The 23,994-nt window shown below is 52.9% G+C and overlaps 2 protein-coding genes across 15 annotated transcripts in view; one reads left to right on the forward strand and one right to left on the reverse strand.

Moving 5' to 3' along the window:
* Positions 1-77: 77 nt before the first annotated feature.
* CIB2 (calcium and integrin binding family member 2) lies at positions 78-23,475 on the reverse strand. Of its 9 annotated transcripts, XM_044763856.2 has the most exons (8): positions 23,289-23,444; positions 22,883-23,169; positions 22,722-22,774; positions 16,020-16,054; positions 5,864-5,975; positions 4,166-4,313; positions 1,213-1,408; positions 78-748 (listed from the first exon to the last, which is right to left on the reverse strand). In XM_044763856.2, the coding sequence occupies exons 2-8, from the start codon at positions 22,956-22,958 to the stop codon at positions 727-729; spliced, it is 642 nt and encodes a 213-aa protein (XP_044619791.1). In that variant the 5' UTR covers positions 22,959-23,169; positions 23,289-23,444; the 3' UTR covers positions 78-726. The 9 variants fall into 9 exon arrangements, with proteins under 9 accessions (XP_044619791.1, XP_044619777.2, XP_070360487.1 ...); XM_044763842.2 differs by lacking the exon at positions 22,883-23,169 and having other exon boundaries at positions 4,217-4,313; positions 23,289-23,464; XM_070504386.1 differs by lacking the exons at positions 22,722-22,774; positions 22,883-23,169 and adding an exon at positions 15,789-15,896 and having other exon boundaries at positions 23,289-23,447.
* Positions 23,476-23,589: 114 nt separating this feature from the next.
* The window catches only part of IDH3A (isocitrate dehydrogenase (NAD(+)) 3 catalytic subunit alpha), a 40,214-nt gene continuing 39,809 nt past the window's right edge, over positions 23,590-23,994 (forward strand). For 2 of the 6 annotated variants that reach the window (XM_070504381.1, XM_044763824.2), the window contains exon 1: positions 23,619-23,833. The gene's annotated coding sequence lies outside the window, so the exon portion shown is untranslated. Of the gene's footprint in view, positions 23,834-23,994 lie in introns of all 6 variants that reach the window. The other 4 variants (XM_070504382.1, XM_070504378.1, XM_070504379.1 and 1 more) reach the window with 4 other exon arrangements.

The raw sequence follows: 23,994 nt of genomic DNA on the forward strand, positions 1-23,994 counted from the left end.
CCTGAGAGGATTTCAAGGACCAGGAGAAAAGGGACCATCGAACATTTCCTAACACTGGCAGAAACAGAGACCACGGGGACATGAAAGTATTTTACTACCAGAAGTTCACAAACCCATGGACAGCACACACCAGTGATGACTCCACACCACTGGGGAGGGTGAATGGGGTGGTACTCAGGAACCAGACAGAGACAGGGACAGAGCCCTTGGACCCACCATTCACACAGCTTCACTTTGGGAAGGGGGAGGGCATAAGACAGGTGGGGGCAGAGGGCAGCTGTGTGTTTTGGAGAGATTGCATAGCTTGTTAAAACCTTGTCCTCTCTTTTTTTTTTTCTTCCCTCTTTGCCCTGGGGGACTGGCATGTCTGCCTGGCACTTAGACAAGTCAGTACCCCCTGCCCTGTTAGGTGTTTTGCCTTCCCCTCTCAGTGTGGCCATTTCTGATGGGGAGAGGACCAGGATGTAGGGGAGGTCGGGGGGACAGAGTGAGGGCCTGAGGAGGGGCCATGGGTCCTGGGGCCAGACCACAGGAGACATGGGAAGGGCCCTACTCCTCACATCCTCCCTTCCCTGGTTAAGGATTTTTTGCTGAAGGGCCCAGGAAATGTTCGTGGGTGTAAACCCCGGAGGCCACAGCTCCTTTCCTGGGGAGCTTGGAGGTCACACTCGTGGAGAGAGCAGAGCTGGATGGTGGGCTTCTGGGCCCTTGCGACCTGCACTGTCCTCAGATCCGGATGTGGAAAGTGCTGGAAAGAGAGGGAGAGCAAGAGAGAGTGAGAGGCTCTGGGCAGGTGGATAAGGCTCCTCAGCAAAGAGCCAAGCAGGCCCCGTGCCCAACCCTGGACAGTTTATTAGGGAGGATGCAGAGGACACAATTAATCAACACTGAGGAAAGGAAGGCATGGAGGCCGAGCTGTCCCCAGTGATTCCAGCCCCCAACATAATCAAAGGGGCCCTGAATCTGTATTCTTCACCAGAGAGTCCAGCTCTGCAGGGGTCAGGGGACTTCCGAGTCACACATTGAGGGAAGCTGGACCTAGAGAAGCTGGACCTCCTGCCTCCTGGCCCACACAAGGCCTGCCAGGTACCACTACTCTCCTGAGCAATGACAGGGCCTCAGCCCCCATGGGGGTCCCAGAAGGCCAGGATTCCTGGCTGTGGCCCCTGCATTCAACCTGCCCTGCCCAAGCCAGCCCCTCAGGGGGGGCACCTGAGGAAGTCAGGAGCCTTGGCGATCATATCCTCAAAGTCAGCAAAGCCCAGCTTGCCATCGCCATCCAGATCGGCCTCCTCGATGACCTTATCGCATACAAGCACCACCTCGTCTTCGTCCAGCTCTGACTTCGTGAGCCGGGCCAGTGTCCGTTCCAGGTCCTCCTTGCAGATAAAATTGTCGGTGTTGAAGTCTGTGGGGCGAGGGGTAGAGACACTCAGGCCAGACCTGGCTCCCACCCTGCATCACCTCTCCTCCAAGCTGGTCACACCAGACACCTCCATCAGCCTCTGCTTGCACACTCTGGGGACACTGGATTCTTGTCCCCAGCCAACAGGGACCAAAGGGACTCACCCACAAGGCACATCTTAAATACTGCATTCAACGAATCCACATACACAGCCTCCTCACACCCCCATAGTGACTACATGCACAACCTTGGCCTGAGACACTTCAAAAGTCCAAATCTGAGGCCTCCTGGGAACTTTGGGCCCAGGCCAAATGGCCCCCCAGCCGTGCTCCACAGTGGACGCTGTGTTCCCTCTAGAGCTAAGGAAACCAAGGCCCAGAAGGGCCAAGAGACTGAATCAAGGTCGGAGGGCTGCTCAGAGGTAGAGCCGGGACTCTGACTGGGCTTACAGCTGCATTTGCTACACAGCATCACAGAGCCTCCAGCAGGCCCCCAGCCAGACACGCGGGTCAGGAGACTCAGGCCTGTAGAGAGAGGCCTCATGGCTGGCCTTTGTACATGCAGAGCAGGGAACACAGTTTGATTCTAGTTGGCAGAAGTCACTACCACTGCCCCAAAGCTCAGCAAAATGCTCAGAGCACTGAGGCCCGCACAGCCCATCAGTGAACTCAACACCCTTCTGACCATTTTCCAACCTATCAGATCTTCACACATGACGTTTCTTCCGCCCAGAGGGCCTATTTACCCTTCAAGTTTGGGCTCAAACCTCACCTCCTGGTGGTGGGAGCTTTCTAGACATAAGGGCTCCCTGCACTGAGCTGTCCTGGCTCACTGCTCAAAGCCTGATACTAACAGTAGCAGTGATGAAGAGCATAACCGCTAATACGAGCAATGCATTCTCTGTCTTGTTTAATTTTCAAAACCAGCCTATTTGGTAGGTACAATTAGAATACCTACTATACAGATGAAGAAACAGTGGCTTAGAAAGGACAAGAGGTCACATCCCTGGTCAGTGTTGGATCCCAGAGCCCAAGTTCAGGTCCCCTGCACTGCCCATCTCAACACTGGCCTGTGAACCCCCTGGGCAGACACGAGGCGGGATGCATCTCTGCCTTGCAGTGGTGCCTAGTACGCTCTCTGGAAAGATCTGCTAGCTGAATAGCTGGCTGACTGGATTCTTGTAGGGTTGCCGAGATGGAGATTCCTGTGCCCATTTTATATGGGAAGACTGAGGCCCAGGAAGGGGATGATTCTTGCTAGAGATCAGACCCCAAGTCTCCCCAGGTGCCCAGCTGCCTGTTCCCCTGCACCCCACAGCCCAGGACAGCAAGGGAGCCTTGGTTCTCTCTTTACATGTTTACATGTCCCCATGCCGCATTCTGTACCTCCCCATCTCTGTGACAAGAGCCCTTCCCAGGAGGGAATGCCATGAGGTCCAAGACTAGATGGATGACGGGTAGAATTCAAGAAGCCTTTTTTTTTTTTTGAGAAAGATTAGCCCTGAGCTAACATCTGTCCTCATCTTCCTCTACTTTATATGTGGGACGCCTACCACAGCATGGCTTGCCAAGCAGTGTCATGTCCACACCAGGGATTTGAACCAGCAAACCCTGGGCCACTGAAGTGGAACATGTGAACTTAACAGCTGTGCCACCGGGCCGGCCCTCAAGAAGTTTTTTATGTGAGCCAAAGCAGGCATGCTTTGTGGAAGCTAGACAATGTGGGTTCTATGTTTCTGATATGCAAACACAATGTGGATACACAGACCAAAATCCTCTGAAATAAACATGAAAAAACAGCTCCTAGTAGGTCTGTTGCCTTGGTATCCACTGGTTGATCAAAGGTGAGGACAGGAGGTTTGTCTGTGTCTCCTCTGGTTCAGGACACGTCCCAGCCCCTCACTGGGCCTTGGTGTTTCCATCTGAGGAGTATGTAAGGATGTGACACCAGTCTGGAGGCCAACACAACGGGTAAGCTATGTGATGAGAAGTTTTCTCTTAGCGCTGTAGAACCATGGGCATGGGTTTCATGGGTACCTGGTGCCCTCTGGTGGACAGTGGGACAGCAGGACCGAGGGCTGGTCTAGGGTGAAATGAGGTAGCCCCACCACTGGCAGCATGGGGGGCCTCTGGGAACTTCACCACCCAGCAGAGGCCTCCTTTCTACTTCCTGGCCTCAGTCTAGCTCCTCCCATTCACACCACCAGGATGCCAAGTGATCTTTCTAGAACATAGAACTGCCCTGCCACACCTGAAACCCTGCAGTGGCCCTGGTGCCCTGGGCACCAAGTCCAAACTCCTTGGTTGGCTCCCCACAGCCCAGTTGCAATGACCTCTCCTGACTCACACCGCCCCTCGTCCCACCACATTCCTCTCCCCATCTCCTCATCAAACCCTGCACTTTCCTGCTTCCCTGAGTCTTCACAGGCTGCTCGCTCTACCAGGTACGCTCACGCCAACTTCTCCTGTCAGTAAATCTCTTGTCCCCCAGGCCCTGCAGAAATGTCACCACCTGTGAGTTCTCCTCACATTTACCACCCACCCAAGGCGGGTGGGTTCCTCTCTCCTCTGCTCTGAGGATCTCACAGATGTCTCTCAAGCACTCTTTGTCACCACTGGCCCACCCATTGGACAGGCACCCTTCAGAGTGTTCTTGGTGTCCCCAGCATCCCAGGGGCAGGAGCAAGCAGTACTGGATGGCCCAAGGGACCTGAATGCCACCACTCGCAGCATCATGGCCCCTCCCCCAGCCCCTTGTTACCATAGATCTTGAAGGCGTAGTTTGCCTTGAGCTCGCGGGGAGCCGACTCACAGAGCACAGAAAACATGTCCACAAAGTCATTGAAGGTGAGGTTTCCCTCGCCGTCCTCGGAAAAAGCCTCCACGATCCTTTCCTTGAAGGGATTCTCCTGAGGAAAACAACCGCAGCAACCAACATGGGTGGAGGTGAAGTGGACGGACTCCAGAGCCAGAGAACTTAGAGCCTATGTGACCTTGGATGAGCGACCTAATCCTTCTGAGCCTCAGTTTCACCATAAGTAAAATGGGAATAATAATAGCACCTACTTACTTGGGCTGTGAAAGGGTTGACTACGTTAAAGTATGTAAGGTGTTGGTATGAGGCCTGGCACTTGTAAGAGCTCGGCGTTACGTTACATCTTGTTGCATCATTAAGATGAGCACAGAGAGCTTAGCAGAGGCAAAGTGTGCTCACTGGAGGCATTAGCTCATGTGGGGACAATAGCCCCAAGTATGGGCAGCCCTCAGCTCAGGCCATGTCAGGCCAGGATAGTGGGAGGCAGAAGTCGGGCCCCAAATGGCCAGATAACTGGACTGGGACAAGAGTTAGAGGGCCAGTCTGACCCCAGGCCAGCAATCACCCAGCTCCTACGAATTCTCCTAGACCGGCCCAGAGGCTGCCTCCTCTGGGGAGCCTCCATCGACTCCCTCTTCTGATCCCAGATCACTTGGGCTCGCCTCTCCAGGAGTCCTCCACCCGAGGTGGGCCAGCACTTGGCTACCCCGACTCTGTGCCCAGCCCAGGTGGCTCAGGGATGGACCATGTGGTTCCTACCCAAGTGCCTCACTCTCTCCAATGACCCTCAGCCTGCTCTCAAGTCCCTCTCTAGGCAGGCTGGGCACTTGTCCAGGGCTGAGCTTGCGGCTCATTGTCCCTCAGGACTGAGGTCACAACAAAGGCACAGGGCCCAAGTGGATGCCATGCGGTACCCTGACCCCAGAGTCACACATCCCAGGCCTGGCGAGGGGCTATTTGCAAAATACCACAGCCATGTAGAGTTATGCCCCAAATGCCTTCTTACTGCTGGGAGTGCACTGTATGTATATTATGGATAAGAAACTCATGAAATGAGACTTTTATGTCAAATATATCCTTGGGCTGAGGACCAGCAGCATCAGCCTCACCTGGAGCTTGTTAGAAAAACAGAATCCTGGGCCCCACCCCAGACCTACTGAAACTGAATGGGCGTTTTGGCAATATCCCTAGATGATTCCTGGGCACATTAAAGTCTGAGAATGATGCTATGGATGGCTGTGCTGTGAGATGCCATAGCCAGACAAGGTGGAGACAGAAAATTTATCTAAAAAAGCAGATACAAGGTCTGCAAAGACAGCAGACTGGACATTTACCAAAGGAGTGAGCAAGTGAGCTGTGCCAACAGCTCTGCAGAGTGTAGGGCAGCACCGATACTGCACTCTGAAGGGGCCCCCAACACAGCACATTTATTAACACGGTGTAGATGAGGAAATTGAGGCACAGAGAGGTTCAGCGATCCACTTAGGGACACATAGCTACAAAGGGTAGAGCTGGGGGTCAACCCAGCTCTGGATGCCTCTGCTGCCCTGCCCCATCCAGAGGGGCAGATTCCCCGTCTCCACCTGCCTGGCCTTCTCTAGATGCTTCTCCTGCTCTGCCCAGCAGTAGTGGCCTCTCACATACCCGGAGCTCCGGCATCTGGATGATGAGGCTCATGGGCACGTGGACAATGGGGCTCTTTCTGTAGTCCATCGGGACGAGGTTAGGGGCCAGCTCATAGAACCGTGCATGGAGCCTGCAAGGGAAGCAGAGGAAAGTGCTGGAGGGGGTGCAACCCCCAAGCTTCTGATAGCCCAATACCATCTGCCTGTACCCTGGCCTTCCGCACCGGAGACCCATGTTGGCCTGGGGCCAAGTGAGGGGTCAAGGGGAGGCCAACTGCTCTGCCCACAGGGTGTGGGGTTTGGGAAGGAAGCAGGTTCTGCCCAGACCCCTGTGCTGATAACCAGATTGTGTCCTGGCCCTGTTTCCACCACATACCCCACACCCACCACTATGCCCAACCCTCATCCCCCACCCCCAGGGGCCTGAAACAAGATATTTTTATTTTTCCCTCTTTGGGCTCTCTTAAGGTCTGCCATGTGCCAGGTACATCACCTTGTTTAATTCTCCCTCCCACGACTGTGCAGACAGATGCACTGTGACCCCAGTTTACAGCTGGGCAAACTGAGGCCCTGAAGAGGTTAAGAGTGACTATTGTCCAAGACCATATAACTAGGAAGTATCAGGGATCCGGCTGGAACCCAGGACTGGAAATCCAGAGCAGAAAGTATTAACCCCTCCCCCACCCCATGCTGCTCCTGCCACCCCCGACTCCTGAAGCTGTCGAAGCTCTGGCCGAGGTGCTGCCCCTAGTCCCCAAGCTAGGCCCCAAGGGGTGGGTCTCTGCAAGAGCTCCCAGCAGCCCTGACATCTTCAGGAAGCCTCTGTGAATGGGCCACTCACAACCTCTCCCCAGCTGGGAGCCATCGGGACCAAGCCCACTGTCCTCCTCTAGGAGGCCTGGCCCTCCTCGCTGACAGGTCAGGTCCCCAGTTCCCTCCCATCCTCCTGCCCTGCTTGTCAGGCCCATCTGCCTCCCCGCATGCTGTGCAGATCCTCAAGGGTGTGAGGCATCCTGACACCATCTCAATTGGAAACTCCTCCCCCATTAGTCAGTCCTCTTCTGCCCTGTGTCACTTTGTCCATGTCCCTAACATCCCAGAGAATAGCCCCCCACTCCCACTTCCAGACAGGTACAAATTAGGTTCAAATGAAATTGTGTCCGTGAAGTGCTGCCAGATGGGGGGACAAGTGTAAGGGGCATTGACTGGGGGCTGTGGTAGGTAACCTGCCCAAGGTGAGGCCCAGGGCAGTTGGGGATTGGACCAAGGTGTGACCTCATATCTCCTGGGGCCCTGCCAGCCCTGCTACCCCAAAGCCAGATCAACCCTGGCTTTCTTCTAAGTGGCCTTACTCAATGACACACTTCTAGGCTCACCATTAGCAGGTCCTTCAGCACAGCCACCCAATCTCCCATCAGTTCCACCCAATTCTTGTCGCCCTGCTGCCCAGTCCTCTCCAAGAGAGCATTTAACTACTTGCCCATTCACGTAGATAACATCAGCCACCATTTAGTAAGTGCCAAGTCTGTGCCAGGCTTTGGGTTAATCTCGTGTGGATTACTTTACTCAATTTAATCCCCAAAACACCCTGAGAGGTAGATATCAGTCTCTCCCTTTTTCAGGTGAGGAAACTGAGGCTCATAGGGTTAAGTGCCTGCCTGGTTTACAAAGCCAACGAGTGGCGGACCAGGCCCTCTGGACTCCAACCACTTGGCTCCTCCCTACAAGCCAGGCCACCCTAGCTAGCACATCAGCCAGCACCTGGTTCAGAGCATGTGCAAGGCAAACACAAAGCAGAATGCCGTGAGCCCACTTTCCCAGCCACGCCTTCCCATAAAAGGGCCTGAAATCACAAGGAAGCTCCGTGGCTTGGAAACACAAAGCTGAAAGGAAAAAACCCCAAACCTGGTTCTTTAGGTGGGAGAGGGTCAGCAGATAGCTGAATGACAGGGACTGGGACTCTCCACAGGGGGCATTCGACAACTTTCTTTGCTCTTACTTTTTGCATTGAGGAAAAATTTGCCCTTTTTTACACTGTCCCCTAACATGGAACCAGGACTTACAAATCACAATTTATGCATCTGGTTTCATGTACTTTGGACAGACCTGTTGAATTTCTAACGGTTACATTTCCCACTTGAACTTGACATGTTAGGATATGATGTTGATGGGGCTGACCGAGTGGTGCAGCAGTTAAGTGTGCACGTTGGCTTCGGTGACCCAGGGTTCACTGGTTCGGATCCCAGGTGCAGACATGGCACTGCTTAGCAAGCCATGCTGTGGTAGGCATCCCATGTATAAAGTAGAGGAAGATGGGCATGGATGTTAGCTCAGGGCCAGTCTTCCTCAGCAAAAAAAAGAGGATTGGCAGCAGATGTTAGCTCAGGGCTAATCTCCCTCAAAAAAAAAAAGGGATATGATGTTGGGGTGATTCTGGGGGTTGCCTTACACTGCCAAAGTTATGTGGGGTGGCTGCAGCAGGAGCTTGAAGTCAGACTGGGATTGGAGCCCTGCCTACATTTCTCACTAGCTAGTGGGCTAACCAATCCGTGAATAAATTTCCCTCTCAGTAAAATAGGGATTGTCCTACCACCCTCACACTTGTAAGGATTAAATAGCATGACATAAGTAAAACCACCTGACCCTTAACTGGTAGCTATCACTATGCTGCCTGCATGTCAGGGGCTCCCTGCAAGTGGGGGACTTGGGAGAGGGGCTGTGAGGCCGGCAGGGTTGAGGGACTGTCTTCTGGGTTGGGAAGGCCAACTTCTGCCCTGGGACACAGATCTGTTCTGACTCTATGACTAAGGTGATGTGGGAATTTTTTTTTAGGAAAACTCCAGGAGAATTTGGAAAGCTGAATCTGTGGGAGAAACTCCAAAAATAGCTAAAGAACTGCATCCCTGTTACCTTTCCTCCCAACAAAGGGCACAACTGAATTCAAGACAATTTACATATTAGTCCCATCATAAGATCCAGGAGCAGAAATTATACCTATGCTACTTGACCTGTTTCAGAGCATGGGGCAAAAAAGCAAAAACCTCCTACTTTATTTTGGAAAGTTAGCAAGAAGAACCCAGCTGCCAAAACCCAACAGGTAGCATCCAAAATGGACCAATGGCATTTACACATACAGATGCAAAAATCTTATAAAATAACATATTGATAAATCAAATCCAACAGCATCGAAAGAGTAATACACTAGGACCGAGTAGGATTTATTCCAGGAATGCAAGGATGGATCAATGTTTGGAAATCTGTGACAATAAATCATATTAACAGGCAAAAGAATATTTTGATCAACTTGATGGTTGCATTTATGACTAGATGGTTGTATGGACACAGAAAAACAGCTGAGAAGTATACACCACATGTTTACACTGATGGTCCCTGTGAGGTGGGAGTGGACAGGAGTGATAAGGAGGCCAACTCACTTTTTTACCTGCTTCTGAATTGTTAGTTTTTAAAGTATTTATTAATAAACATAAAAATAAAAGCATTTTTAAAATATGTATTACTTTCGTCAATTAAAAAACAAAATCTTTAGTAAAACAGAAACAGAAAGATACTATCTCAAATCAACACCTAAAATCACACTTAAATCATGAAATACTAGAGGCATTCCCACAAAGGGGGATGCCTACCATCACAACCTGACATGACATCTCCCCCAGGAGTGCTAGCCAGTGTAATCTGTCAGGGAAGTCAAATAGTATATTGAAATATTAGAAAAGAAGAGGCAAACTATTATTTGCTGGAAAACCAAAAATAATCAGTTTAAAAACTATTTGGGGGCCGGCCCCGTGGCCAAGTGGTTAAGTTCGCGTGCTCGGCTTTGGCCGCCCTGAGTTTCGCCAGTTCCTGGGCAGAGACATGACACCGTTCATCAGGCCATGCTGAGGCGGTGTCCCACATGCCACAACTAGAAGGACCCACAACTGAAATATACAACTATGTACCGAGGGGCTTTAGGGAGAAAAAGGAAAAATAAAAATCTTTAAAAAAAAATAAAAAAATAAAATCTAGGAGCCGGCCCTGCGGCCGAGTGGTTTAGTTCACGCGCTCCACTTGGGTGGCCCACGGTTTCACTGGTTCGGATCCTGGGCATGGACATGGCACCACTCATCAGACCATGCAGAGGTGGCGTCCCACATAGCACAACCAGAAGGACCTACAACTAGAATATACAACTATGTACTGGGGGCGCTTCAGGGAGAAGAAGAAAAGAATTAAAAAAAAGAAGATTGGCAACAGATGTTAGCCCAGGTGCCAATCTTTGGGGGAAAAACAAACAAACAATTTGAATGAGAAAAAACTCAGTAGCTTTTCTACACAATAGTTTTTCTATATATTAGCATTAGCCTATTCAAAAATATGATATCTAAAACAGATCTAATTCACAATACAAAAAAAGAAACCAAAACAACTAAGTATAAAATAAATATGAAACGTGTACAAAGAGAACCATGAAACTTTACCAAAGGATATAAAATATTTAGGGAGTCAGATAACTCCCTACGTGTTCTATAGATAACTAACTCTATATCCTGACTGGAAAAGCTTAACACTGTAATGATGACAATCTGCTCTTAATTTTCCTGTAAAATGAATACAATCCTAATTGAAATCTGCAAAGGATTTATTTGAGAACTTGCCAGCCTGATTCAAAAGTCTGTCTGGAAGAATAAATGAGGAGAGTAGGGAGAAAAATCCTGAAAAAAGAGCAGTTGGAGAAACACTGGCCCCATCAGATGTTGAAACATAGTTTAAAGTTATAATAAGTAAAATCGTATGGACTAGACATTGACATAGACAAGGCAGATTGGTAAAAGAGGCAGACCCGACTATAAATGAGGATTAGTCCATGATAAACAGCACTTGAAATCAATGGGGAGAAGATGGATTCTTCTGGAAGTCACAGGCTGGTTGGTGATCCATATTCCTGCCTAGCTTTCATGTAAAAATAATTAAGTTAAAATAATAATTTAAAATGTAGTTGCCAACACTTACAAATTAAAAGATTTTACATGAGGGGCTGGCCCCGTGGCCGAGTGGTTAAGTTCACATGCTCCGCTTCGGTGGCCCAGGGTTTCGCCAGTTCGGATCCTGGGCGCAGACGTGGCACCGCTCATCAGGCCATGCTGAGGCAGTGTCCCACATGCCACATCTAGAAGCACCCACAACTAGAATACACAACTACGTACTGGGGGCTTTGGGGAGAAGAAGGAAAAATAAAAAATAAGGGGCCAGCCCCGTGGCCGAGTGGTTAAGTTCATGTGCTCCTCTTTGGTGGCCCAGGGTTTTGCTGGTTCAGATCCTCGGCGCGGACATGGCACCGCTCATCAAGCCACGCTGAGGCGGCATCCCACATGCCACAACTAGAAGGACCCACAACCAAAATACACAACTAGGTACCAAGGGGCTTTGGGGAGAAAAAGGAAAAATAAAATCTTTAAAAAAATAGATAAATAAGATACAATATTTAAAAAAAAGATTTTACATGAAAACCCTGGATTCCCTGATCACGCTGGGCCTGGACTCCCCCAGGCAACAACCAGGTGGGGCTCAGGAGCTATTTCCGCAGATCCCAGTCCTAATGCTTTCCCAAAGGACTGGATGGCTGCATTTATTTACAGTATATGTTGGCTTCTACACACAGCTGAGTTTTGAGACTCTTGAGATACTCAATAAATGATTTGGGGACAGAAGACAAAAAAGATATAGCAGCCAGTGTGATTGTGGAAGTAGAGAAACAGGAACTCATACCGGCTGCTGGGGGTCTAGACTGGCTCAACACCTCTGGAGAGCAATCTAGCCATAAAACCCAAAAGTCTTACACTGTCCATACCTTTTTTTTTTGAGGAAGATTAGCCCTGAGCTAACATCTGCTGCCAATCCTCCTCTTTTTGCTGAGGAAGACTGGCCCTGAGCTAACATCTGTGCCCATCTTCCTCTACTTTATATGTGGGACGCCTACCACGGCACGGCCTGCCAAGCGGTGCCATGTCCACACCCAGGATCTGAACCGGTGAACCCCAGGCCACCGAAGCGGAACGTGCGCACTTAACCGCTGTACCACCGGGCCGGCCCTGTCCATACCTCTTGATCCAGAAATCTCTGTTAGAAATTTACCCTGAGGAAGTAATCTCAGATGTGTAGGTGCACATCATGCTATCACAAGGATAGTAACCACAGTGCTCATTATAATGGCGAAACGTTGTAACTAAAACGACCCACTAAATGAATTCAGGTGGTGGGATCATTTTTATTTTTAGCTATGTTTACAATTTGCCTAAAGAAAAACAACTTTAAGCTAATTACAAAACAACATGACCCAACTTTTTGATAAACACACAAAAGAAAAATACTGGCACAATACACACTAAAAGGTTAAAAACACCAAAAGGTTAACAGTTGTTATTTCTGAGTTGTAAGATCATAGGTAATTTTTTGTCCTCTTTTTTAAAATGTATTTTTATTTTTTTGCAGAAGGTTAGCCTTGAGCTAACCATCTGCCACTGATCCTCCTCTTTTTGATGAGGAAGACTGGCCCTGAGCTAGCATCCGTGCCCAGCTTCCTCTATTTTATATGTGGGACGCCTACCACAGCATGGCTTGCCAAGCTGTGCCATGTCCGCCCCCAGGATCCGAACCATTGAACCCCAGGCTGCCACAGCGAAACGTGGGCACTTAACTGCCGCGCCACCAGGCCAGCCCCTGGTCCTCTCTTGACTGGCTTTATTTTCTAATTTTTCTACAGTCATCATGTATTACATGTGGAATAGAAAATTAAAGTTGATTATACAAAGTTTTTAAAAGGTTGAGAAAATAAAATAGACAAACAGGCAAATACCCTGGGCTGCTAGCTGTGTGGGCCTCTGTACTGAGGGGACAAGGACTCGTGTCCCATTTATTGAGGAATAAGGAGGGGCAAGCAGGAGTCAGAGTACTAAGCTCTGACCTACAGGAAGAAAGGTGGCCAAATGGGGGTGCTGCCCACTCAGGCTCAGCGTGGGGATGGAAGAGCTGTGCTCAAGGGAGCAACTGGATCCACCTGTGGGGGAGGGCAGAGGAGGGGCGGAGGGAGAGAACTTCCCCAAGGGTTATCTGTGACTGGGTATCACTGACCCAAGGCAGCCAGACCGCTGGGCCCCATGCTGCAAAGAAGCACCTACTGCTCATATTTCCTCCTCACCATCTGGTCGTACTCAGGATGCAGCTCACCAAGAAACCAAACAGGGGGTGGGGGTGGGGGAAGCAGCACTGAAAGGCCCTTGGGAGGAAGGCCCTGGGTCTGGGGCCTGGCTCTGCCACTGACCTGCTATGTATTGCTGGGGAGTTCCTTGCTCCTTGCCCTCTCTGGGAGCTAGGCCTCTGTTGTCCCACCTGGACCTGAGACGTGGATAGTAGAGAGGGCTAGCCTGGCAGAGGTGGTCAGTCTTTGCTGGGGCCCAGAGAGGAGGTTGGAGAAAAGTGAAGGGGCTAAAACCGGAATTGAGCTATCGTAGCCATGCCTGGTCCCTCCAGGAACAAGTAATCCCAAGCGCTGCCTGGTCTCACCACCCTTCTTGAGGGCAGATGGGTCGGCAACAAAACTCCAAGCAGCCCTGCATTTTGTGGAATGACACTGTCACCCTGGCCCGCCCAGCCACAGGGGCCTGTGAGAAAACAGCTCCAGGGAGCACTGTTATCCCCATGCTAATGTGGCAACTGAGACACAGCAGGTGCCACACGGTGGGGACCAGATCCCAGGACTCCTGCTCCCAGGGGGGCTTTATCCCATCCCCCTACCCACATGACTACTTCCCAGAAAAAGTACTGGCTCTGGTCCCTTGGGTCCCCAATGAGTGCAGACACAGAGGTGGAGCCTGAATGAACCAGTGACAGAGCAGGCAGCAGGGGACTCAGGAGGGGCATCCAGTTGCCAGGAGGGATCCTTTCCCCCTTTCTGGAGCCCAGGCATGGTCTGGGCTCTGGTTGAGCTACAGAGGCTAAGGTGCTGAAGGGTACAGAGTTGGGCAGGCCAGGGCTGTGGGGAGCCAGGACCCCATCCCCAGTGCTCCCATCTGCCAGGGGTTCACCATTTGCAAGGGGCAAGGGACAACCCCCAAAGGCATATCATGGTGAGTCTAAATTCCTGGCCTGGCCTTTGAGCCACCCTCCTCCCCCACGGGCAACCCTGCTCTCTCAGTAAGACCACTGGAGGGTGGGGGTGGGGTGAAGCAGGCCTGTGTCCTTGACCCTGCTACTTCCAGCTGGAATGTTCTCCCCTTGGCCAACCCTACCATCCTTCACCCACACTCTTCAAGTGCTCACTGTGGCTTACAGGTACCATGCCCAATGCCAGGCACAGGGAGCCTGGGTCCTGCCTGACTGCAAGTCTGAGGGAGCTGGGCACCTGAGACATGAACCCACAGAACTCCCTAAAAGAGTAACTGTGAGAGCTGGGGTGGCAGGGAGTTGGGGAGATGACTCTGGAGTTGGGCCTTGAAGGATGTGTAGGAAGGCAGTGGGTAGAGGTGATGAAGAAGGGCACTCCAGGAAGCGGAGACAGCATGCAAAGACCTAGGGGTGAGCTGCTGTTGCCAGAATAGAAATGGTCAGGGGGCCGGGCTGGTGGTACAGCAGTTAAGTTCGTGGGCTCTGCTTTGGTGGCCTGGGGTTCACTGTTTTGGATCCCGGGCGTGGACCTATGCACCACTTGTCAAGCCATGCTGTGGCAGGTGTCCTACATATAAAATAGAGGAAGATGGGCATCGATGTTAGTTCAGGGCCAATCTTCCTCAATAAAAGAGCAATTGTCGTGGGCCTCAGAAGACAGCATTCTGGGCTTGGTATCTACAAAGGTGGGAGTTCAGGATGGTGGGAGTTCCCTGCAACAGAAGATGAACGTGGTGAGGCTTAAGTGGGGATTTGTGCCAAGAACTTGAAAGGTAAGAGGTACCAAAGAAATGCCAGGGATGATGGCTGTTATTACAGTTCTAAGGAGCATCCTGTCCAAACGGGACCCCATCCCACACATCACTCAAGCTACAGACCAAATCTCATTTATCAAACACCACACCCTGGTGTTCCTGCCTCTCAGCAATGCTATGAGGGGAGGTATCATTATCTCCAGTTTACAGAAGAAACTGAGGCTCAGAGAGGCTCCAAGCTTGCCCAAGGCTACAGAGCTGGGCAGTGGAAGGAGAGCCCAAATCTGCTGATGCCAAAGCCTGGGTGCTTTGCCCTTCACTCTGCCTCTCTGGTAAAAGTGGAAGCAGGTCGGAAGAGCAGCCTGGGCAGAGAGGAAAGGCCCAGCGAGGGACACTGCCTGTCTGAGCAGAGTGGTCAGGGCAATGACAAACCACAGCTCTCCGGGGAAGCTGTAACAGGCTCTAGCCCCAGCATGCCCATCGACCTCCAGGGAAAGTGATCCTGAGACCTTGCTGGCTTTTAGTGCCACTTGATAGCCCAGGCAGGGGGCCCAGCAAGGCCCGTGGGGCCAGGTTTCCTGGCATTCTGTGAGTCCGGCTCACCGTCTGGTCCTGGTGCTCTGAGGCTGCCAATCCCTTCATCTCTCCTATCTAGGCCCACCTCCCCCACCCTCAAAGAAAGGGGATGTCCTGGAAAGGGAAAAGACCCTGGTGGACAGCTCAAAGGTGGTGGGGGCATTGTAGGCCATGCTGCTGACTTTTGGGCTTCATAGGAGTGGGAGGACATCAAAGCCAGAGCTGGAGGGTCCTTAGAGACCCCTAGTCTAAGAGACAGGGACCCCTTAGTCTGACAGGCCCCAGGATACAGCAAAATAGCAAGGGGCCTGGAGTCAGAGGCCAGGCCTTCAGTCCCTGGCTATATGACTTTAGCCAAGTTGCTAAGCCCCATCTGTGTAGTGAGGATAAAAGGATTCTCCTGTTACAAGGTCCCAGTGAGAATTACATGAAAATGTGTCTGACATCACCCACCACAGGGCCTGGCACTCAGTAAGCAGATGCTCAATTCCTGGCAGAAGGATCTGGGTCCAGGGGCAAGTGGGAAGTTCTTGAGTTCACACAGCAGCCTGTACTTGGCTCCTACGGAGGTGGAAGCTCTTCCTCAGCTCACGCTGGTGCAGCCAGCCCATGAGGTGGGGGTCCCCAGCCCCCACCCCTGCCCCCGTCTCAGCTCCAAAGGAGTGAACAAGAAGCCACACTTACTTGAGGATGTCCTTCTTATTGAAGAAGGTGCAGTCCTGTAGAGGGAAAACACACACACAGTTGGTTGTATGGGTCCCACGCTTCTTCTTTCCTCAGCCTCACAGGAGCAGCACTGGACAGGGGGCAGAAGAGTCCCTACTACCCCTTCCTGTCTCCGCCCACTGGGGATAGCAGTCTAGTGGATCCAGGACCTGTCTCCTGGAGCTTTCAGCCTGACCCAGGGAACTGAGTGCATGGCATGCGGGGGCTGGGAGGCATGCTTGGGGGAGTGCTTTTAGAGGGCAGATGGAGAGTTCAGAGGTGGATGTCATTAATTTGTGGGGTCAGTGGGATACCCTGTGCGATACCATGGGGAAGTGGCTGGGAGAACTCAGGAGACAAACTCAGGAGTGAGGACTGATAGGGTCACCACAGAGGGCAGCTGCAGGGGCGCCATCCACACTGCAGCCCCTGAGAATCGTGCCTGGTGGAGTTGTGTGGTGTGTGTCCTGAGAGGCCACGGGCCGCAGCCCTGTGCTCAGAGACTGTGAGTTCCAGGCACACAGACTGGGGAAGCACCAGCATCTACCTGGCATCTGAAGCCACAGGAATAGATGAGGTCACATGAGGAAGGCAGTGGAGAGGCCAGAGGCATGGGGAAGTAAGCGGGAGAGGAGGAGGTAGGCAGGGAGGAACTGGTAGCATCTGGACAGAGACAAGGGCAGAAGCTGCTGGGGACCCCCAGGTAGGCATTACTCAGGGTGGGGGCAGCACTTGGTCCTGAGGTCATCCAGATTATAAACTCATCTTGGGGTTCTGGCCTTTGTCTTGATGACCTGCCACTCATAGTCTGCCACCTCTGTCCACAGCTTGGCCTGCTTGGTGATGATGGCTACTATGCCAGGCCTTGGTGGGAAGTACGGAGGTGAAAAGGACCCAGCACTTGGTAAAATGCCCAACCTTGTAGGGCCTTTATGCTTATCCCCTGCTGTTTGGCTCCTCCGCATGAGGGAAGAAGGCGCCTCAGGATCTGCAGAGCCCAGAGCCCGTGGGGCCTCCTAGGGTGGTATGCTGACCAGAGCTGCCTCTGATGAGGGGCTAAAGGCTGCAGCCCAGGCTTGCAGACAGCCAGGCTTGCACTGGATGAGACCTGGAGCTGCTGGGCACTGGGGCAATTGGATTGTACAATGAGGAGGACCCAAGAAAGGAGGCCCACAGGATGCATACATCTAGGGTTTCCACTGGGCACCTGCAGGAGAGCTGAAGAGGGGAAAATTGGTGGGAATTTCCAGGCCCCATTTGGCCCCACAAGTCTGTCTTTCTGAGCCACATGCTGCTTCCTAGGAGTTAGACTAAGGACCCCCATGCTGCCTTTCCCTTCTTGGAAATATAGGAGCTTCTCTTGCGGGGCTACGCTTTGCTTTTAGCAATAGCTCCTCTGTAGGGGCAAGGAAAGGCTCAGGCTGGGGAAGCAGTGCCCCCGTCCCTACCCAGCATGGACAGAGAACTCCCCACCTAGCAGGCCTAAGACTCAGACAGACTAGAGATTGTGTGGGCTGATTTCTCAGCGGACCCCAGAAACGTGGAGTAGGCAGCAAAGGTAGCCTAGTTGAGCCTTCCGGGTACAGACTTCCCTTGGCCCCAGGGTTGGTTCTATGGCCTGAAGGTGCTCAGCGGAAAGGGCCAAGGCTCTCCCAACCAGCCTGGTGGCGGGGGGGAGGGCAGGTGTCAGCATAACTCGGAACGGGGAGAGGTCTTGGCTTCTGCTCTCTTTTCTCCTGACCTATCTTCTTCCTTCTTCCCCATCTCCTCTCCTCTCTCCCATCCCTGGGTCGGAAATGAAGTATCTGAGTCCTGACTTGAGGGTTCCACTGGCAGAGAGATGCAAAAGCTTCTCACAAGACCCTGGTCCCTTATCACAACTACTTACACCTGTCTACATCAATGGCCCTCAAGGCGTGGTTCCAGACCAGCAGCATCAGCATCATCTGGGGACTTAGTGGAAATTCAGATTCTCAGGCACCACTCCAGACCTACTGAATCAGAAACCCTGGGAGTGAGGCTCAGGAATCTGCATTTTTAAAAGCCCTCCCAGTGATGCTGTGCTTACTAAAGTGTGAGGGCCTCTGCTATAGAGCAGAGTCACCTGAGGAGCTGTTTAAACTCCCTGTGCCCCCTCCCACCACTACCAACAGACCCCAGACCAACTAAATCAGAATCTCTGAGGGTGGATCCAGCCATCAGCAGTTTTCAAAGCGATTGTAATGTGCAGCCCAGGCTGAGAACCACATCACAACCAGTCCACGATTACCATGGGCCTGCTCTGTGGGGCCTCTGAATAGCCAATTTTGTTTAATCTCATCACTAGCCTATGGGGGAGGGGCAGGCATTCTCTCCCCTTTTTATAGATTGGAAAACTGAGGCTCAGCACAGTTGAATGGCTTGCCTTACATTACACACGCAGCCCAGGAGGGCTGGGCTGGAACTCAGGCTTATGTGCTTCTTGACTACTGCCCACTGACCGTAAACAGAGCCGCAGTCCACCCATGACCATCGTACACCAACCACTCCTGGTCCTGCTTCTGCTGTGTATTCCTGTATCTGGCACACAGTGGGTGCTCAAGACAGGCTGGCGGGATGAGTGAACAGACTTTTCCACATAAACTTTCCATTGCAGTTCCATTATCATCTCACTGGCTGCAGAATATCTCACTGAAGGCACTGGCTGGCTCCGTTTAACCTAACCTTTCTCCTCTTTCTAAACATTTAGGAACAGCTATTTCTAGGTTTTCAACATTACCAATAGAGCTGCCATGAACCTGCTCATCGACTGATGTTTTGCTTTTTCTTCTGTTGACTTATTTCCCTGGAACTCATCCCAGGGAGGCAGCTCACAGGGGATGCACATGGCAAGTGCCTTAAAAGCTTCTTAGGGCTCTGAGTAGTGTAGCACCATAGCAGAGGAAAAGGTTTTGTAGTCAGATTCAAATTCTTGTCTTGCTTTGGACCCTTAGGCAAGTCATTCACCTTTCTGAGTCTCAGTTTCTACATCTGTAAAATGGGATACCGCCTCTCTGAAAGGGGCAGTGAGGGGAGCAAAGGAGATAATGGGAAGGAAGCCTATTGGCCACAGCTTGCCAAGGTTCTCTCCCTCTTTTGTGCAACAGCTCCATCCACTACCCCATGTCTCAAAGGCATCCCTTCAGAGCCTGCAGCTCCATGTCAGCCCCCACTCTGAAGTAGCCAAACAAAATCCCCACCCCCTCCATATACTCAGCTGCCCAGGGAGTTACAGCCATCCGTCTGCAAGAAGCCTTCCTTATAATCCACTGAGAGCAAATGTCCCTGTCACTGCTTGCCTCCTGACAGTTCATAGGGATAGGTCTTCAGGCAAGAGTCCCAGCTCAAGTCAGAGTCATGAGGGGTAGGAGCGAGAGAAGGAGGCAGCGCAGCCCAGCAGAGGTGGGCCTTCAGGACTCTGGGGTAGCAGAAAACAGGGCAGGCTGGGCTTTTACAGTGGAGGCTCAGAGGTTATGCCCTTTAAGGCTGGAGTTCCTCCTCCAAGCCTATATTCACCCTGTTCCCCCACCTGGAGTGCACTCCCCTTCTCTGAATCCTTTCCACTCTCCAAAACTCAACTGAAGGGCTGCTTTGTTCAGGCCACTTCCCTGCTGTCCATCTCACACATCCCTGCTCTGCCTGTGCCAGTGGTCATGAGCCGAGCCACAGCCAGTCCCAGCTGAAGTGGTCTCTCCATCCAGCTCTGCCAGCTCAGGCCTCAGCACTGCCCAGCTGACCACCACACAGCTCAATTGATGCCCACAAGAGCCCTGTGACATGAGCACAGCAGGGTTAGTAGTTATTCCCATTTTATTTTATTTTTTATTATTTATTTTTTTTTTGAGGAAGACTGGCCCTGAGCTAATATCTGCGCCAATCTTCCTCTTTTTGCTGAGGAAGACTGGCCCTGAGCTAACATCTGTGCCCATCTTCATCTACTTTAGATGTGGGATGCCTACCACACCATGGCTTGCCAAGCGGTGCCATGTCCGTACCTGGGATCCGAACCCCAGGCCACCGAAGTGGAATGTGCGAACTTAACCGCTGTGCCACTGGGCCGGCCCCTATTCCCATTTTAGAGGTGGGGACACTGAGGCCCAGAAGGGGACAGTGGCTTACTAATGCCTACAGCGTATACAGCCCAGCCATGACTTGAACCCAGGACTTCAGAATCCCTGGAGTTCTTTCCCTTCCTCAGAGGCATGCCTTAACAACCACTCATTCATTCATTCATTCACTCGACAACATCCTCCAGGGCCTCTTGTGTGTCTGGGCAGGGGACACACAGGAAGGAAGACAGAGTATAAACAGACAGTGGTGACTGGGTATAAACCATTCTGTGTCCACAAAAAGGATTTGGGGGAGGGGGCCAGGGAGACTTTCCTAAAGAGGTAAGGCCTCACCTGGACAAAAAGATGGGCCAGACTGGGTTGGTGCAGAGGGGAGGGGAGTGCGCCATGAGAACAAGGCCAGAGGTGAGGGCTAGAAGCCCTTCAGTATGCCTGGAAGTTGGGGTGCAAGAGGAGGGGAATAAGAATGAGGCTGAGGGCTGGCAGAGCCCAGACTAGGTCAGGGTAAGCTCTGCTCTGGACTCCACTCAGGCTATTATCCCAAGACACAGTGGAATTACAGGGAGAGGAGAGGGTCATGCCCATGTTCTAGAAAGATCTCTCATATCCTGCATTTCTGCTCCAGGCATTCATGTCCTACGGACAACTCCCTAGGGTCTCCTACAGCAAAGGAGACTGGTTAATACAATGCAAGTCTCTGTCCGTGGATTCTTTTTATAGAAAAAGTTGCTTTACAATGGGATACCAATTGTGTCTGTTGAAAGAAAGAGAAAGGCAGGAAGGAAGCTAGGAGGGAAGCGGGAAGGAAGAAAGGGGGTGGAGTGAGAAAACTAAGGGATTGTGGTAGAAGCATATGGGTGGCTGAAGAGGGCAGACAGGAGGGGTGGGCAAGGAAGTAGTTACACCTTCAGTTCGCATGAGATGAGGAGGCCAGGCCCAGGACTCTGGCTGTGGAGGCATCCCTGTGGAGGCTGTGGGGTATCCCCAGATGAGACCTGATGGAGGCTGAGTTACAGCACTTGTTCTTAATGGAAAATGTAGGCTGCTGAGAGCAGAGCTGGAACAGCTGGAGGAGCAGTGTGGGTTCCGGGGAAGGCAGTGAATCCCTTCTGGGAGTTTGAGAGGTCTGGGGAATGGAACTGGAAGGCAGAGAAGTGGTCTGGGAAGAAACCTGAACTTTGGAAGTCATTGGCACCTGGGGGCTGGGGAGGGGATCACTTGGGGGAATGGCTGGCTATAACTTGGGGTCACCTCCAGCTGCCCCTGGTTGGCTGGTGGCTGGTTGGAGTCAGAGGGAGGGAGAAGTGGGGATCTCAGGCTTCACAGCTCTCCCTTCTCCTCCCCGGCCCTGATGGGGTCCAGCCAGGCTCTAGCAAAGCATCAGAATCCTGGGACTGGTTCCGAAGGATAACCCAATGCCAGGCTGGCCTGAGTAGGAACCCGGGCTGCCCAACCCCACAGGACTACTCTTTACTTCTGAGCATGGTCTACCGGCTTGTCTGTGCCCACCTTCAAGCCTTTACCCAAGCTGTCCCCTCCACCTGGAATGCCTCCTTTTGGGACCTCCTGGGCAAAATCCTATCTTTCAAGTGCTGCATTATTTCTGAAACTTCCAGTCAAAGCAAAAGCCCCCCTTCCCTGCTAGTCTCCCACTGCCCATTACTGCCCTCCCCTAGAGCACACTCTGCCACCTGCCTCTGACAAGGGCCACATGGTGGTAAGGGTCTGTCTCTCCAGCCAGTGAGTGCCTTGAGGACAAAGAGCACACACAGCCCACCTTCCACCCCCGCAAAAAGAGTGAGCCTTGGATTCATGATTCACATTCCTGTGTGAGCCCTGAATGGGCAGGGTGCTGAATGGCTCCGTAGCCTTTGTGTACTCTTTTGTAAAATGGGGTAATAATCCACCTCACTGTGATGATCAAATGAGTTGATGCATAGAGGGCATCAGTCACAATGCCTGCTAGACATCCATGAATGTGGTCCCCCCCCCCATTCCATCTCACGGCCTCACATGGAGCTGAGAAATCTGTTACTGGATGAGAGGGGACCTTTATTTTACATCTGCCCACATCAGAGGACCCACACTTCAAGCCCGATCCCAAAATAAATACGCAGGAAAGCAGCAGGCGCCTACGGAGACCCTGCTGGTGTTCATCTTTCTCACAGCACACTCCACACAGGCAACAACACAGTCCGGCCCCCCTTGCCTGGGAGAGTCAGGAAAGAGGCATCAGAGCTGGGCCTTAAAGGATGGGAGAGATCATCTGGAGATGGGAAGAAGCATTCCAGGGCACGGGCAAAGGGAAGGAGGACAGAGCCTGCTGGTGTTAGGGAACTGAGGGTAGTTCTGGGGTGGCTGCAGCGCACAGGGCAGGGGAGGAACCGGGCAGGCTGGCCAGTGCTCTGGGCAAGTCAGGGGGTTGGGCTTCATGCTGCAACCACAGAAAAGTTTGTACATGGGTGAGAGGGCATTGGGACCGCTGATCTGGACAGCTCCCTGGCTCTGGAGGCAGGGGGCCCTAGAACGGTTTAAGGGGGTGGCTGCTGCCAGCCTGAGGGAGCTTGGAGAGGTGACCATGTAAGACTGGTACCTGGCTTGCCTTCTTGCTCCAATTATTTCCATGCTGGGCCAGATGGAGAGACTCTAACGGATAAAAAAGACACCCCTAACTTAAAACGGCATTGGAGACTGATGCAGCTCACTCCCAACCCAGATAGGGCCCCAGCTCATTTCTGCTTTATAGAGACTCACTCTCCTGGGCTGCTTCCCGGGATTGGAGGAGGAGAAACGGGGTCCTCCGTCCGGCCCACATTTGCTGACTCTCCATCTCCCTGCCAAGGTGGGCGCTGGGATGGGAGGCTGGGGAGGGGTTGGGGTCCAGCCCGGGTACAAGAGTAAGAAGGCTGAATTGGGGAGGGAAGAAGGGGTAGCTGGAGCGAGGCACGCCTTGGAGAATCTTCTAACTTGAAAGCGCTCTCATTCCACGAGTGGGGAAACTGAGGCTCGGAGAAGTCACCAGCCCAAGGTCACGCTTCCACCTAAAGGCAGAGGCAGGGTTTGAACCTGGTGAACCGGCTTTCGGGCCTCGGCAAGCGACGGGAGAAAGAGGGGAGGGGCAGAGGGGCGCCGCTTCGAGCTCGGGGCACGCCGGGCTCACCTGGTAGTTGTCTAGCTGCTCTTCGGTGAAGATGGTCTGCTTGTTTCCCATGGTGGCCCCGGCGCAGTCGCTGCTTGCCCGCCTGGACGCCGCCTCCCATCAGCGGCCACCGGAGCCCCGCGCCCGCGGCCCTGCCCCGCGGCGGAGAGCGTCCGACGGCGGCCCGCCCCACCCCACCCCGCCGCCCACCCGGAGGAGGCGGGGCAGGGGCCTGGGAGGCGGGGAGCGGGACCGCGAGCGGCGGCGACTCCGCCCCACGGCGGGAAGAGGGTGGGCACCCCGCTCCCCGGCTGCACGGCGTCCCGGGCCCGCCAGGGGGCGGCCTGGCCGCGTGAGGCGCTGCCCGGCTTGCCGGGTGCCCGCGCCAGCGTCGGCGGCGCTGACCTGGGACTTCCGGCCGGCGGGAACCCACGTCGCGCGGGCGTGAGGGTGCAGGGCCTGGGCACATCCATTCGAGGGGTGCCGTGGGAGCGAGTGCAGTGATCCTGGAGCCCCGTGGCCTGGGGCAGGGGCGTCAGCGAGGAGCAAGGGGAGACCCCTGGACTGTGAGTGTGGGGATCCAGCCGGGGCCCAGTTCTGCCACCTGTTGCTGCACGACCTTGGCCACGCCCTTCTGGACCCCAGCTTTCCGCGGAAAAGAAGGGGGTCAGTCCAGCTGACCTTTGAGGCCCCTCTCAGGCCAGGCCCAGGGAAGCCATTCTGGTCT

Source organism: Equus asinus, chromosome 2, assembly GCF_041296235.1.
Source record: "Equus asinus isolate D_3611 breed Donkey chromosome 2, EquAss-T2T_v2, whole genome shotgun sequence".
In the NCBI taxonomy this organism is placed as follows: Eukaryota; Metazoa; Chordata; class Mammalia; order Perissodactyla; family Equidae; genus Equus; species Equus asinus.